The 18005-nt window shown below is 40.0% G+C and overlaps 1 protein-coding gene across 1 annotated transcript in view; it reads right to left on the reverse strand.

The window, feature by feature from the left end:
- The window catches only part of FAT2 (FAT atypical cadherin 2), a 130974-nt gene that overhangs the window by 87079 nt on the left and 25890 nt on the right, over positions 1–18005 (reverse strand). Inside the window, exons 2-3 of the mRNA XM_029583345.1 lie at positions 13516–16794; positions 4281–4595 (exon numbers count right to left, since the gene is read on the reverse strand). Coding sequence (XP_029439205.1) covers positions 4281–4595; positions 13516–16771 — 3571 coding nt within the window. The 5' untranslated portion in view covers positions 16772–16794. The remainder of the gene's footprint in view (positions 1–4280; positions 4596–13515; positions 16795–18005) is intronic.

Consider the following 18005-nt stretch of genomic DNA (forward strand, 5'->3'; position numbering starts at 1 on the left):
GATTGCAAGCTCTTTGGGACAGGGACTTGTACATTAAATTCTAAACATGCTGTAAGCTACCTTGAGCTTTATTTGTAAAGGTAGGCTAAAAAAAATCCAAATTTATTATTAGCAATATACCTTCTATTGGAAAAACAGAATAAGCTGGAGTACACAGAAACTGCACATCAGCAGAATACGTCATGCTGGTCTAACAGAACACAGAATAATCCTCACTTAAGGGACCACAAATTATAAACCAAAATATGCAGACAAAACTGTTGTCCACTCCAACCTCAGCTTTCTCCAGGGGTGATTTTCTTAAGAAATAAAAAAGTATTAGGGTGGAGCCAGTGGAATCCTCCACCTTCTACTTTTTTTCTCCAATGAGAAGTTCAAAAAGATTCTAGGTTGGTGACCTGGCATGACCGGGCAGAAAATTACCACTGACCTTCTCCCCTCCTGTTCCCTGCAGGACAGGGGGAAGGGGGAAACAGAAGAGAAGGGGATGGATTAGGGAGAGAGCGGCACTTCTTTGATTTGCTCTGCTCACTTTATCCTCACCGCCTCCCCTTCCTGTTCCCTAGGAGGGGAGGGGCTGAAGTGGCTCTTTCTTGCTATGCTCTGTTTGCTCCAGACTCACCCGGTCCTCCTCCGTGGCTCCTTGTACTCCGCCTGGAAGGACAGGGTCTGCATCAGGAAGCAGAGGGCTACTCTCTGCTGCCTAAGATTCAGGGCACCGTCCAACAGAGTCATCAGGGCAGAGCTGTGCGTGCTCATGCACAGCCAAGAAGCCCTTGGTGCCGCCACCCTAAAATGCAATGCTCTAGGCCAGTGGTTCTCAATCAGTCCCTTAGGACACACCTAGGCAGTCGGGATGTCAGGATGTCCAGAGGAAAAAGAAGATGGAGATCTACTTTATGGGATCTACCGGGTAACTTGCAATCCAGACTGGCCAATGTCAAAGACAGGATTGCTGGCTTTGATAGACCTTGGTCTGATCCAGCACAGCACATTTTTTTTATGTTCATATGCCAAGAATCCAACCGGTTGGGTGTGTCCCGAGGACAGGATGGAGAACCAATGCTCTCTAGGCAATCACCTGAGTCTGCCAGAGGGAAGAGCTGGCTCCAAGTAAAGGCACAGGACACTAAAGGAGACCCGACTTGTCATAGAAATACCACAAGATAATGTGCCAGAGCCTCAGCAATCGCGGAGTAGAGGCGAATATGTCAATTCCACAGCGTTAATACAGGAACAGCACATTATGGGAACAATTTTCTAATCGTCCTCATAGTTGAAAACTACACTCTGGCGGTGCTTTTAACGTACGCATGTTGCGCACGTTTTCAAAAGGGAAAAACTACCTGTGTTGTTTTTCTTTGAAAGTTTACAAGTGCCCGTGAATCTGTCCACCTGTCTGCGCCGGCAGCAGAGGGGAAGCAAAACAGTGCGCGTACAGTTCAGAATCAAGGGCAGGCGATGTATGTACGAAAGCTGAATGCCCCCTGACCTACGCGCAGCCACGGCAACGCCTCTTTTTCTCCGTTGCTGAAAGCGCATGCGCTGTGGGACCTGCATGCACTTTGAATGGTATTTGAGGAAGGAAATTTTCCGTCAGGCCATTTTTATCTGGGCCTAAACCGGTTGAAATGGGGAAAAGGCCTTTGAAGTTTGCCCTCCCCAGATAGCAGTACAATCCTTCCTGCTGCAGGAATATCATATTGTGGGATCCCAAATTCCTAGCATAAGGAAGGTATAGCAGACCTCAATGTCCCAAATTCCATAGTAATGCAGGGTCCCTGGAATATTACACTGTAATGCACTAAATACTTAGCTTTATACCAGAGAAAAAGCATAAAATACTCGAGAACTAACTGAAAGCATAAACTTGAGCTCCTGCAAAAAAATATGACGTTACTAGATCATGTGTCCAGACTCGTTCCCTACCATTGACAAAAGGTTTACATCACCATGCAAATCACCCCAATGTTGCAGGGCCCTCTTCTTCCTGTACAAAGCTCTGCCCTAAAAATAAACATCCTCTTCCCCCCCCCCCCCCACCCCTCGCCCCCATCCCAGTGCATTTGAATAGATTCGGCAGGAGTGCAGTTTCTGTTTAGACTTGCCAGAGATGGGGGAACCGATGCCCAGCAAAACAAAATCAATTTATGCCAGGAGAGCACACCGGGGCACCTGGGTCTGCACAGAAGTTTCTTCTAAATTAACATCTGGCACTGCGCCGAAAAACCTTGTCAGATCTTGTCTTTGAATCAGTATGCAAAATGCCTTCCTCTATTGACTTTTGTCTCAATAGTCTCTCATATATATATATATATATATATATATACACACACACACACACATACACACAAAGACACACACATACCTACACACATATTCCCTCTTTTCCCATTTCTCTTCTCTCTCTTGGCTCTGCTGTATTTTGCATTCCTCCTCCTCCTCTAAATTACCACATTCTCTTCCAGTCATTTCTCTCTCATCTTTTGCCCGTCATTCATCTTTTCTTCACTCTCTCCTCTATTCCTTTTCCTGGTTCAGAGTATCATTTTCTCTTCTTGCCCCCTCATCCCCTTGCTCCCTAAACTCATCGCACACAGAGAGGATCACTGACTGACCCCAGGCTACGTGTGGTTACTGAGGGGGAAGCAGCCACACAAATTCAGAATAAAACAAGAGAGCACATTTACAGTCCTTGATTTTCAGCAAGAACAGAGTACCAGCTTGTCTGTCCTATTTAGCTTTATTTATTGCAGTCTTTTGCTGAATGAAGCCTATATTTAAAATAAAAAGGGTTGTAAGCAGGCTCAAAAAAAAGCTTTTTAAATAGAAATTCTCAACCTACCGCATAGAGAGCAGAGTAACATTTTATTCTGATCACACAGAAATGCCATACTTCTCCTGGTCCTACAGAGCACATAATGGGTAGTACGATGCATGCTAAGTACTGTTCTGGACCCATATTTATTTTAGTTGTACAGATTTAAGAGTCTATGCTAAAAGGTTAACACCTGGTCTAAGGCAGATATTACATTTTAAGCCTTAGCGAGCACACGCTAAATAGTGATGAAAGAGCATACCAAGTTATTTCCAAAAGCCCGCCAAGTCCTAATATGTATCTGGCATTTGCAAATATACAAATGGAAATAAATTAATGTCTTTCTGGGACTGGTTTAGTGTATATGCTAGGCCCTTGGTGCATAGCATACCATATTGCATGCATGCTAAGTTTTAGTGAGAAGGCTCCATGCTGTTCAATAGCTGATTGCAATGTAGTTATGCTGCAATTGATCAGTATTTATTATGTAGTATACAGTAGCCTTTCCTTCTTTCTCATTCTTCTGTTCTCAGATTCCTTCTCTTTTTCTTTTACACTAACTAGTTAGTGTTGTATTTTGTATAATGACTTTTACAACATGGAGTATTTGGTTTGGTTACTGAAAAAGGTGTGGGCAACCTGTTCGATGACTTGATTAATGGAGGCAGTTCATCCATTTAGGTCTCATCCATACTGCCAGGAGGAGTCTCATAACTGATTTGGCTAAACCTTTTCATTGCATAGGCATTAAAATGTAAAAGCTAGTAAATGAACTACTGTGTTGCCACTTCCATCTTCTCCACATATTAGACATTCTGGCTGGGTCAGCCCCTTCCCAGTTCCATCTGCTAAGCATCCCAACACAGACAGCAGTAGGGCTTGCCTGCTTGGGTTAACAAGTTAGACTCATTACTGGCGAGTTGGCGAGTCTTGGGGGAAGGGGAAAGTAGATTTTTTTTTTGGCACTTATCTCAGGCCAGAAATACTTCTCCCTAAACTGAAACAATGAGTAGTAAGTAGGCAAGCAGATGCTAGAGTTGGCTCTACCCTTCCCTCCAAAACCTCTACATGCTGTAAACATTCCCTCCACAGTGCTTTCAGCTCCAGCTGGTCCAAGGTTTAAGTATGGCGCCAAGTTCAGACTATAAACCAAGATTTCCTGCACAAGTATCATCAGGCTCCACACACTTGTACCAGCTTAATATTAACTCACTTGAATTATATTTTTTAGTTGAAAATAGGCAAGCCAGTAATCATAGCTCTCGACTAGAACAAGTAATTTCCAGAGAATTGGGTTTCTGTGTGATAACATTTCAGCCTCTCCACTTAATTTCTAATTCAACATTATCCATCTATCGTCCAACACCACTTTATAATAAAATGGTCCCTTTTTGTGCTCTTAGCAGTTGAGCATTTGAAGACAAGCTGGAATTCAGATTTCAAGGAAATAAAATATTTTTACCTGTATCCAGATTTATGGCAAAGAATCCCAGTGCATTCCCAGTCAAGATATGGAAGGTTAATTTTCCATTGGAGCTTGTATCTGCATCCCAGGCTTCCAGCTGAAGGACAGAGATTTTCGGAGGAGAATTCTCAGCAATGGAAGCATAGAAGATGGGCTGCGACAGTTGAGGTGTATTGTCATTGATATCCGTGACTTCAATATAAACCTCAGTGACAGAAAAGAGGGGATCTGACCCCAAATCTGTGCCATACACAGTCAGCCAGTAGTGGGACACTGCTTCGCGGTCCAAGGGAGCCGTGGTCCTTATGATGCCTGTAAGTCATGGAAAGTTTCATATTTTAAATCACTTTTGGACCACTTAACATTCCGCGCTATTTATGCAATATATTCACTTTGGCAAAGTCTTACGGCCGTCAAATCAATTATCAAATAACTTGCTTGGTTTCACTATGTGAGGCTGTGGGATTCTTTTTTTTTTTTGTAATATTTGTTTTTTGTAATAAATTAAAATATTATAAAGAATTTATAACAGGGGTGGCTAACTCCGGTCCTCAAGAGCCACAAACAGGCCTGGTTTTCAGGATATCCACAATGAATATGCATGAGATAGATTTGCATACAGTGGTAGTAGTGCAACAGAAAGCTCAACTCTTTTTACTGCTTCAGTTACCACAGTTGATATTTTGAGACAATGATTGTCCGGCGATCTGATGACATCAAGAAGAAAGAGAATAAATCTTGAGCTCTGCATTCCATTGTATTAAATATTTCTAAGTATTTGTTTTGCCAGTGTTAGAATGGTGAGTTTGCAAAAGTCACTTGATCTGAGAAGCTGAGAGTAAATGTTCCTGGAAAACTAATCATTCACTCCAGTCACATTTTTTAAAAATATATAAATTATCCCCACTATAAGAAAATTCTTCAAAATAAGAGCCAATTAGTGATTAAGAATAACATTCAATTAAATGCTGATTTTAATGATTAACTAATTCTAGTCCTATTGCTGGTTATCACTAACAAACATTTGTCACCTAGTAATCAAATTTAAAACCATAGATTTAATAGACACTTAATAAATACATTTTAAAAACCAATCACATTTAACAACCTTTAAATTGAAACATGCCTACACCTTTTTAGCAACTCAACAAAGTTGCAGTGAGAAGCCCAGCAGCAAGATGGGGGCATATCTAATGTTTTGCACAGAGTGTCATATGTATAATTATCTACCTGTTGGTAAGAAGTTGTATATGTGCATCTGGTGCAAAGACAACCTGGCTTTCAGAGAATGAGTCCAATTTCTGAAGGACAGAGTGCCAGACTTGAAGGATCTGAGACCAACAGAAGTATACAGAAGAGACCTTGAGGGATATAGCTGAGCAGTCCCAACTTCAGTCTAGAAGCCCTTGTGCTACTTTGGAGAAGCAGGGTCACGGTATGGCAGGAAATGATCCTGTCCTCCAGATGATGCACTGAGGATGTCTCCAGGGGTCCATGCCCAGGAAGGAAGGGTTAGATTTTTGCACTGAGTGATTAGGACAGTAGATATCTGGGTGGTTGGGAGGCATGAGGATCACTTGGCAACTAGCCTGCCTGGTGTGACACTAGTAGACCTCACATACCATCTAGATAAGATTTTAGAGAGTGCTGGAAGGAGCCAGCTGTCATGGTACATGTGGGTTCCAATGACATACGAAGGTGCAGAAGGGAGGTTCTGAAGGCTAAATGCAGGCTCTCAGTAGGAAATTAAAATCCAAAACCTCCAGGATTGTATTCTAAGAAATGCTCCCCATTCCATGTGCAGGACCCTAAAGGCAGACTGAGCTCCAGAGTCTCAATGCGTAGAAGAGATGATGGTGCAAGGAAGAGAATATTAGATTTGTTAGGACCTGATAAACATTCTGGGGAAGGAGAAGTCTATTCTGATGGGAGGGTTCCACCTTAACCAGAGTGGAACCAGGCCGCTGGTGCTAACTTTTAAAAAGGAGATAGAGCAGCTTTTAAACTGGGGGAAAGCCAACAGCCACTCAGCATTGCATGATTTTAAGGGAAGTATTTTCAAAGGATACTGGCAAACCAAGCTAGAATATCCAGATAGAGAGGTGGCTGTAAAAGCTGAAAAAGCTCCATTGCATTTAAATATAGACTAGAGCATGCAGAAATAATGACTTCAAACTGCCCGTATCACATTAATAAACAGGTTGTGGGTACATATGAAAATATAAATACAAATAAAACACACTTTGCTGTATATGAATGCTAGAAGTCTGAAAAAAACTGGAGTGTTAAATTGTATGGTGCTAAAGGAAGATGTAGTCATAATAATCATCTCAGAGACCTGGTGGAAGGAGGATAACCAATGGGGCACTGTGATGTAAGGGTACAAATTATTAGGATGTGCATTCATTTTCAAAATTAAACAATAGGAAAAAACCCACAAAATTTTACGTTTTTCTTCTACTGCTTTTAGTGCTCACTTTCGGAATAGTGTGCACAATTTAATGTGCACTATTTTGAAAATAGTACACACTATTTCTTAAACCTAAACAAACTGAAACAAATTGGGGAATAATCCTAAACATGGAAATTTGCCTCAAACACAAACACCATAAAATGTTTTGGCCTGTACACTGCTACAAAGTATATTAGCATGACAGGGCAGATACAATTGGTGGAAGGGCGGCACTATATGTTAAGCATGGCATAGAGTCAAGTAGGATAAGAGTTTTGCAGGAATCCTTATAGAAAGAAATCAAGTGTAAAAGGGAAGAATATAATTATGGGGGGATATGTTACTGCCTACCTGGTCAGGATGAGGAAACAGATTATCAAAGGGCTAACAGAGATTAGATTGGCTAGTAAAATGGACTTCAATTATTCAAGTATTGATGGGGTAAGTGTTGTATCAGGACAGGCAGGGGAGGTAAAGCTCCTGGATGCCATCAATGGCTGCTTCGTACAGCAGCTTGTTATAGAATCAACGAGAGGGGAAGTATATTAGATCTAGTTCTCAGTGGAACGGAGGTCCAGGTGCAACAGATAAAGGTAGTGGATCTGTTTGGCAACAGTGATCAGAATGTAATAAAATCTGACAAAGTTGCTTGAGGGAGAGTACTAAAAAAAAACTAATGCAGTAGCATATAACTATAAAAAAAGGGAGCCTATGATAGAATAAGGAAATTTGTTATTAAAAAAATAAATAAATAAAAGAAGCAATTCACAAGGTTAAAAACTTGCAGGAAGCATGGAAACTGTTTAAAATTACCCATCCTTGAGGCCCAGACAAAATGTATTCCATGCATTAAAAAAGGCTGAAGGAAAACCAAATGATTGCTGAGGTGGTTTAATAGTGAGATGAAAGAGGCAATTAAAGCCAAAAGAGCATTATTCGAAAAAATGGAAAGGAGCCCCAAATGAAGAGAATAGGGAAGAGCAAAAGCACTGTAAGTTAGATGTAAAAGGTTGTTAAAATAGCAGCAGATTGTGAGGAACTGCAGAAGAAGCTTGAGAGACCAAGAGACTGGGCATTTAATGGTAGATTCTGTTTAAGGTGTCCAAATGCAAAGGAATGAACGTAGGGAAAAATAATCCCAGCTACAGGTACGCAATTGTGGGGTCTGTGTTAGGAGTCACCACCCAGGAAAAAGACCTCAGGGTACTTCTGGACAATCCCAGTCAATGTGCGCTGGCAGTCAGGAAGGTAAATAGGATGTTCGGAATTATTTTGGAAGGAACAGACAACAAAACTGAGAATACCAGAATGCTTTTGTAAAGATGCATAATGCAACTACACCTTGAGTACTGGTCACCCCCATCTCAAGGAAGACATAACGGACATAGAAAAAGTACAGAGGATGGTAGCAAAAATGATAAAGGGGATAGAAAAGCTCCCTTATGGAGAAAAGCTAAACAGATTCGCTTGGAAAAGAGATGACAGAGGGGACGTGATTGAGATTTATGAAATCATGAGTGGGGTGGAACAGGTAAATAGGGATCAGTTATTTACTCTTTCAAATACCACTAGGACTAGGGAACATTCCATGAAACTAGCATCTCGGTGCACAATCAAGTTATAGAATTTGCTGCCAGAGGATTGGTCAAAGCAACTAACACAGTGGGGGTTCAAAAGAAGACTCGACAAGTTCCTTAAGAAAAAGTCCATAAATAGTTATTAGCCAGGCAGACTTGGGAAAGCCAAGTGATACAAGAAACGTATCAAGTATTGGGGATGGGCCAGGTACCTGTGACCCAGACTGACCATTATGGAGTTGGGATGCTGGACTCAATGGACCTTGGTCTCATCCAGTATGGCAGTATGGTTTTTATTCTTAATTATTAATTTATATAAACACTGTCCATACATGATGCAAAGAAATTATCTCACCTCTTGTACTCTGAGGAGGCCCCACAATAAATCATCCCCTCCCCCACATAAAACTAAAGCCTACCCACCTAGCTTTAATCATCAGAGGAACAACTGTAGCACTATCAAGGTTAGAGAATGGTAAGGTGAAGCAGACACCTAAGTTTGTACCAATTGCCAAGCCTTCAAATCTATTGGCATGGCTTAAAATGTTGAATTAGCTCAAGTTTGAAACTTGTATCTGTGTGTGTTACCACGCGTTCAATTTAAACAGCATTTATTTTTCTGTCATAACCAAGGGAAACACACAAGTTCATGCCTTATTTAAGAACACCCAAAACACTGTCAATTTAGTTTTGGAGCAATTTAACTGACAGGAAGGGAATAGAATATTTTTAGTAATCATCATAACACGTAATTTCAGCAGCCCTCTACATATATCACATATAATACATGGACCAGAAATTGATTTTAAGCTTTTCCCTGTGTGGATAATTTTCCTTTCATTCCTGCATCACTAGAAGTGGATAATCTCTAACAGGAATAACTCGCCTGTGGCAGAAAAGGCAGCATTTGATTTTTACTTAGATTATCAGCGAGTTCTCTTTTCTGCTATCTTTGCAATGGTGGAAGCAACTGACTATGCATATGCACCATGAAATATTAGGGGTGTGCAAAAAAAATAAATATTCAATTTGGTTTGGACTTTCAGTTTGGTTTCCTGTTTTGTCCAGATCCGAAGCTCATTTCCCTGAAAGTCAATGGGGGAAGTGATGAATCCCATTTTTGACTCTAACTTTGGGGTTTCCCATTCAGGTTTTATGAAACTTGCTGGCAAGTATCAGCAGCAGAAACCACAGCAGCCCATAACATCCTGTGTGACACGAACATTCCATGACATCAAAAGAGGGGCAAAGGGCAAACCCAGCAGCATGAAGAGACCAAGCCATTGTGAGGGGGTCAAAGCTGCACAAATAGTGCCATGAAGATCCCAAGAACCAAAAGAGGAACAAAACAGCACAAACAGTGCAATGAACACCTCACAGCATCAAAAGAGGAGCAAGGGTTACCAACTGTGGCATGATCACCCCAAGGCATAGAGTGAGGGGGCATGATGTCAAGCACAGTAGCATGAAGACCCAAAGGCATACAGAGAGGTTAGCGGGTTTTAGTGTTACAATCAATGTAAACCCTAGCAGCTAGCATATAGGCAGTTACTTTTGCTACAAACAGAGCATAGTGCACTGCTGATGCTTGCTGACTATACTAACCGAGTGCAAGAGTCAGTCACACCAAAGAATTAGTACTGTGTCACAGATTATTTTTTTTACAGAGAAAGTAGGCTGGCCCCTGTCATGTCAGTCAGTGGCTACTCTGCACATGCTACAGGAGAAAATCCCTCTCTCCCTCCCCCTCCCCCTCTCTCTCTCTCTCTCTATATATATATATATATATATATAAATAAAGATACACATTGTTTGCTGTAGAAAAGAAATGCAGTCTTACCTGCTGATATACAATTACTCTGTAACCCTCTGACAGAGAGATTATAGTTTCCCCAGTTGCTAGCAGCACAGCTAGGACACAATGACAGTGACTGTAAAAGCAGATCTTGCTTTCTTCTCTAAATATAAAGCTTGTTTCTAATCTTTTAACTCTGGAACTTTGAAGCAAGGAGCTTCATAATTCTGCCTCCTCTCTCAGAGATCCAACAGAGGAATGACTGAGAACAAACTGGTCACTGGCTGCTCAATGTGCTCTGTTTCACTTTCACCTAAAAATGACATCATGACATGCATCTCATTGGTCCTGTGCCTTTCTTATTCCATCCCCAACCAACTCCGCTGTATCTGGCTTTGCTTCCCAAGGAAGATTCTAATGGAACCAAACCAAATAATTGCAAAGGATTTGGATTTTTTTCAGCGACTTAGCCCATTAGGTTTGGAATTGAGCCAAAAATTGACTCATTTGGATCAAATGTCACATTTGGATAATTGAATGCACATCCCCATTAAATAATATTGAAGGGCGAGTTAGGTTCAACTTTGCAATTAAAAATATAAAATAATTGTATTTATTTATTTATTTCAGGCTTTTCTTTACCGACATTCGTCAGGGACATCATGCCGGTTTACATTGAACAAGGGGGAACAACATGGAGAAATCAGTTACAAAAAACAGGGAGAAGCATAAAGGTGAATTTTAAAAAGGATGCGTGCACTGAAATTGCACTGAAATTGGGAGATGTGCCCGCATGTAGGACATGTGCGCGTCCACCCTATTTTAAAAGGCACCTATATGCATGCACACCTTCTGATATGCAAAGATCTCACATGTAACAAAAAAAGGAGTGTGGTTTGGGTGGGGCATGGGCATACTGGGGCATTGGCAGAAGATGTGCACATAAGAACCTATGCAACTGGGTGCGTGCCCAGGTCCACTGCCACATAACTTTACTTCTTCTATGGAGGAGAGGTGAAAGTTTAAAAGAAAAAGAAAAACCCAAGCATCTCCGAGAGGTTTAAGGGGTTGGGGTGCAAGTTAAAGAACCAGGAGAATTTGGAGGACCTAGTTCAATACTAAACGAACTGGTGAAACTGGTCATGGCGTGGACATGCACCTGTTATTAAATTACCCCACTTGCGTGGCACATACCCGGATATACGCGGCTGTGTGCATCCACTTGCAAAACTGGGCACACACGTATGCGTGCCTGGGCTATTTTATAGCATACATGTGTATGTGCACGCATGTATTAAAATTACCGTGTCCCTGGGCTCGCACAGACGCACATGTGTACATGTGTGCCTACACGCCCATTTGAAAGATACCGTCATACTGTAAATATATGACATTGCATATATAATACTCTCTCTCTGCATATAAAGGCAATAATGCGCAAAAGAATGTGTGGCAAAGGATTGTAGGGTCAAGGCCCGAGTGCTTTCAACTGGTGAAGCTTGCCAAAAAATTACAGCACCACATGGACTGTATTAATTGTAGGCTTATAAAATATCCTAGGATAAAAAATGTAGCTTTTTTTTTTTGTGATCCTTTTTCTACCATATGTTCATCTATTGCATTTGAGATTTCATCAAGGCTTGTGCACATTGTGATGTCATTAGACATAATTAAAGCTGTCCTGCCATTGATTAATATCTTATTTATGCTGCTCTGTTTGACAATGGATTTAAGTGAATGTGACTTATCAAACAGCATTATGTAACTAATGCTGGATTGAATTTAATGTATATATCTATATCTATGTAAAGGAAAAAAAATAATCAGCTGTGATTGATCTGATAAAAAAAAAAAAAGCCTGTGGCAGAGGAGAGGCACCATAAAGCCATCATGACTCTCTTAGCTTGGATTCAATTCACCATGGGACTGGAACATTACATTACATGCTAACAGATATTAGCAAGCTGATATTAACAGCTGATTCAAGAAGCTAATGAGATGCAGAGTGTGCACATAACCAGTCAAAGTGCAAGGGCCCGTTAGCAAGGGAGAGGTCACTTGTGATACCTCAAACACAAGAGAAGACGACTTCCCCAGCCCTAAACCTCCCATTATAACTATCCCCTCAATGCAGCAGAAGGTCCCCCTCGGCCTCTGATAACCTATTACTGAATATAACAGAAGTCTCGGTCTCTGATCTTCTCCTTCTGGGAACCCTTCAGTCTTCTAAATTCCCAACTTAGTCTTCATCAGCAGAAGGGAATGCTTGCATCTCCTGTGGAATATCTAATGGCACTGCATCACTGATGCCATTTTGTATTTCTCAGCAGTGCAAGCAGGAAGTATAGGCATTTCATCTTGCTGATGAAGGCTTGCAGGGTTCGGGCCATGGGATGAGTTGGGAGTCAAGAGGGGTAGGAAACGAAATTGAAGGTTGGGGAACTTTTGTACTATTAGGATGATGGGTGGGAGAGAAGACACTGGAATCGAGAGAGTTTTGTTTGGGTTGGGGGGGGGGGGGCAGTAGGAATAAAATATGAGGTCAGGAATCTAAAGCCCTGTATTAAACGTTAGCTGGCTGGCTGTGCTGGCATCTTGGAGCAGGTGCTAAATTTACCAGGGCCCCAATAGCCTTTATAAATTTAGCAAATTCTGATGACTAGGGTGGTAACAATGAACTCATTATCAACCCATTTCAGTATTTTGCATGTACCTGAATACTAATTTTTCATGCTTGCACATATTCTCATTTCAGCACAGGTTTTCATCCATGCTAAATTGTTTGTGACTATTCTGCTATTTAGCATGCATGCTAAAAGCCTTTAGCATACACAATGGATCAGCCTCTACATCAATAAAATTATTAGGGAAGTTTCTTTAAATGTCATTGGTACAATATATAATAATTATTTGCTACAACAGAGTTGCGTTTTCTAATACAGAGTGCATGTAAATTAATAGCTATTTTGACAAGAAAAGATATGGATTAGTCAAGTCCATTTACAATATACATACTATATAGAATCACCAAATTGTGGACTCAGAATTAATCATTTACTCTGCATTCTCCTATCCATCCATACACATTCTATATTCAAATCAATTTTATGTACTTATATATGCTAGAGATGAGCAAAGTAGTCATCAAATGTGGTTGTAAATCATGAACTTTAATATGTGTATGCAGCAGTGGGAAGGTTTTATTAGATCATGATCACTAACCATAACAGTACAAATTAATCAGAAAAAAAGTGGTAAATTCTGTGGGATTTCTATTTTTTACCATGATTTCTTAAGTATGAATTTTTGAACAGGGCAGCCTGGAGGTGCATGCCCATGATCAGATTATCTCTCTGATCTATGATATTTACAAAAATGCACATGCTCAGCAAATCAAGCTTTAATTACCTGTATCTTCTTCAATACTGAAGACTGTAAGACCAGTGCCATCCCGGATGGAATATATAATTTCTCCGTCTTTTCCCTTGTCATCATCCTGAGCAGTCACCATTATCACAGATGTTCCAACAGGCAAGTTTTCTTGGACCCAACCTCTGAAGACAAAGGAGGGAAAGTACGGTGGGTGCAAGTTCTCATTGACGTCAAGAACATCAACTTCCACATAACACATTGAAGATCGAGAGAAGGGATGTCCACCATCACTGGCTATCACAGTTAGATTGTAAAAGCTCTTCTTCTCAAAATCCAGTTCTCTTTCCAATGTAAGAGCTCCTGTGAACTTTTCCATACTAAATATTCCTCGTTCATCACTACTAAGGCTGTAAGTGATCTCTCCTCTAGGTCCAGAATCAGCATCAATAGCTTCCATAAAGAACAAAATAGTCCCCAGAGGTACATCCTCAGGCACTTTCACTTTTCCAAGCTCTGGTATGCAGTGAGGGGTGTTGTCATTTATGTCTTCTAAAACCAAAATCAGGTCAGTAACTGAAAAAAGCTGGTGACCCACTTTAGGCTGGTCCCTGGCTTCTACTTTAAGCATGTACTGAGGCCAAGATTCTCTATCTAGAAAACCAGTTACTGTTATCTGTCCTGTAATTTCATCAATGACAAATTTGTCTGTGGGAGTTAGAAGAGAGTATTTTATTCTCCCATTGTCTTCTATGTCAGCATCTTCAGCTTTCAACTGAATTATACTACTGCCTATATTGGCATCTTCTGGTATAGTCATCTGATATTCACCTGGTAGGAATCTAGGTGCATTATCATTGGCATCTAGTATGTTCACTGCCAGCAACTTCCAAGATGACATCTGAGGAGTACCAAGATCATACACTGTAATGTTAAGAATGTAGAAGCTTGTTGTTTCACGATCTAAGGGTGACAAGACTTTGAGAAGACCCATTTCTGTGTCAATAGTAAAGCAACTGTCCTCATTCTTATCAGAAATCACATAGACCAGTTTGCCATTAAATCCAGTATCAGGATCAATGGCTACAAGGTGAACAATAGTAGAGTTGACAGCAATGTCTTCCATGACATCAATTGATCCGGGAAACCTGTTATCAAACTGAGGTGCATGACTGTTTATTAGATGAATGTTCAAAGAAGTATCTTCCTCTTGAGTTTGGTCTTCAGACTGAGATAGAACTGAGTCAATGATAGTTTCAGTCAGCTTCTTTAACACTCCAGTTTCCTCACACTCCACAGAGATTGGAATGCCAGGGATTGTTATAGTAATGTTAATGGTTGTAGGCAAAGCATAATTTTCTCTGTCTGTTGCAGTTATTTTTAAAGAGTAGAAGGAAGGTATAACATTTGAAAGATATTGGAAAGATTCTTTGAGGGAAATAATTCCAAATATGGGATCTACTTCAAACTTTTGCAGTTCATTGCCAGATAAAATCTCATATTTAATGTGATTGAGTTCATCTATATCAACTGCAGACATGGTAACAACTCGTTCCCCTATAGGTAGGTCTCTTGGAATGCTTACATTACAGTTTACTTTCTCAAATACTGGTATGTTGTCATTTAGATTGTTTAGGATGAGAGAGACATAGACTTCAGTCTCACGCCGAAAAGGAGAACCCCAGTCTGATGCCCAAACACGCAAATTGTACAATCTTCGTGTTAATTCATAGTCCAATAACTTAGAAGTTGAGATGATACCTGAAAATGTATCTATAGTGAACGGAACTGATTTCTGATTAGACAGTGCATATGTTACAAATCCATTTTCTTCTTGGTCAGCATCTGTAGCACTTACCTGTAAAACACTAGTTCCAATTGGGACATTTTCATTAAAGGTACTATGATATGAGGTTTGTCTGAAACTTGGAGCATGGTTGTTGCAATCAATTATATCAATGGAAACTATAGTAGAAACCTGAATTGTAGTGGTTGTAACTTCCAGTTCAAAGTGGAACTGACCTTGGATATCTATAAATCTGCTGGTAGTTATCAGTCCAGTGTGATGGTTGATTTTAAATATTGTGCTATCGGGAGTGGGTTTTAAGAGATATTTCAGATTTGGAAAGCTTGGAGTAACCTTAACCATAACAACTTGACTACCAGGTGGAGCACATTCACTGAGGTGGACTCTATATATAGCCTTTGGAAATCTTGCTGAAACATATCTTGGAGGGATATGAATTATTTTTATTTGTGAATAGAGAGGTGGAATACTATTATCTTTGGCTTGTAGACTAAGATTGAAACCAAGTGGATAATCCAACCAGTTGATCCTTTTAGTTGACATGACCATAAACTCATCACTTATTATATAGGATTTCACAACCTTGAAAAAGTTGTTAGGATCTCCAGATATGATGTCTAAAGACTGTACTCCAATTTTGGAGGTATCCACAATCAAGGTAGCACAGAGGAAATTCTCAGCTGAGTCACATGTTGTCACTTGTACTTTGTAAATGTCTGGTGGCTTTCTGATAATTGGTTCTACCTGAACCACAAAACTGGCCAAGTTTCCAAAGCCATTGCCTTCAGAAATCTTCTTCATTCTGTCTACAGCAAGAACCTGAAGCTCATGGTTGTTTCTCTGGGTGGCATTTAATTTTCCAGTTAAGATCACAGCTCCAGTAGTAGGATGGACAGCAAACAAAGTATTCCTGGGATTGAAGGTGTAATAAAACATAGCATTCTGACCCAAGTCAGCATCAGTGGCACTTACTCTGCCAATGGTCGTCTTTACAGATGTATCATCTTTGACAGAAATCCTATATGAAGGAGGGGAAAAGAGAGGCTTCAAGTCATTTCGATCTAAAATATGAATTGTCACTTTGGTAAATGCTTCATAATTAAATGTTTTCTCTGATGCTTGAATAGTTAGCATGTAATTGTCTTTTACTTCTCTGTTTAACAAGGCTGTGTTACCACTTTTAGTTCTTATCCTTAAGAAGCAGAAATTTCCAACCACCTGCTCCTCAGTTTTAAAGAAGCCCATGCTGTCCCCCATTGTTATTCGGTACTTAATGGCCCAATGTGGTTCTTTCATGTAGATACCCATTTTGATGCGACTCTCCACATAAGTCTTTGGGGCAGAGTTCTCGTAGACTGTAGCATTGTAAAGATTATGGGTAAAGTGCAAGGATAATGTTTTGCCTTTCTCTTGGTCCCCTTTACAAACCATGTAGTGCATCAGGTAAATTAAGAAGCCAATGATTCGCTTCCTTGAAATGGGTTTCATGATGAGGACTTCTCTTTTTTGTCCTGATTAAAGATAAAAAGAGAGTTATCAGTAAGGCAAAATAAATATGGAAAAGTAATAGAAAGAGATTGCTGAGAGCTAAGAAATATTTACTGGACACTAATCTACTTTCCCAATCTCCATATGCCACGTCCTGTATCCTCCAACCTAACATAGGCCCCCCACTACAACACACAAACATAAAGCACAAAGAAATGTGCAGGACAGGGAGTGGAGTAGGCTTTGGGATATGAATTCAAAGATATCAGAGCTGGGAATTAAAATATCTCAACAAAACCTTATGGTCAGACTGCTAAGCACATGGACATTTTATGTATATAAGATATAGATACACACACATACAAACATCCAGTATACGACCCCAGATTCTTTTTAAACAGTGCAGTGTAGAAGGTACTTCATGTGATATTTTATATATTTATTTGGATTTGATTAGGTTGAATAGCTGCACTAACCCCTCTCAACATCTGCTTGACATTCTGCCATGCAAAGGCTGCTTAAGAAATTTTTTGTTTCAGTTCTTTTTCTTTTTTGAGGGGGGGGGGGAGGTTAATTCAGGTTTCGATTCATTTGTGGGAACTGAAATAAAAATGAAATTAAAAACAAAACAGAATAAATAAACCACCATAGAGCCTCTCCTTCCATTCTGAGGGCTGATGCTCTAAAATAGAAATGGAAGGTTTTAAAGTAGCTTTACTGGCTAAAATCCTTATTTTGCAGCAACATTACATTTCTTCCAGTGTTGCGGGATTTGGTTGGTTTTACTAAGCCGCCAGTAATTTTTTGACATTTTAACTTATTTCCAGCAACATTAAATGTTTTGCAGAGCCATAACCTGTGGCATTAGTGAACACTGTATGTTTTGAGAGAAACACTGCAATGAAGATGACATGACTTATACAGCACAGATATTTTTTATAGTATAAAGACAGGATTAGAATACTTAATGCAGACAAGGAATAGGAAGAATGGGGTTTAGAGAGAGAAAGCTATTCTTTCTTTACCTTCAAGTACTTTTATAACCATCAAAATGCAGAACTAGAATTTAAGCACCCAACAGATAAATGGATTTAAAACACTTTTGTTACTTGATATGACACTTTGTCTTGAATGCCATATGGATGTACAAGTAGAAATATTGGAAAAAAAAAAAAAAGAACTACATTTTATGTTGCAGATTCAGCAATTAATGAACTGTGTTTAGTAAATACCT

The sequence above is a fragment of the Rhinatrema bivittatum genome, chromosome 18 (assembly GCF_901001135.1).
Source record: "Rhinatrema bivittatum chromosome 18, aRhiBiv1.1, whole genome shotgun sequence".
In the NCBI taxonomy this organism is placed as follows: domain Eukaryota; kingdom Metazoa; phylum Chordata; class Amphibia; order Gymnophiona; family Rhinatrematidae; genus Rhinatrema; species Rhinatrema bivittatum.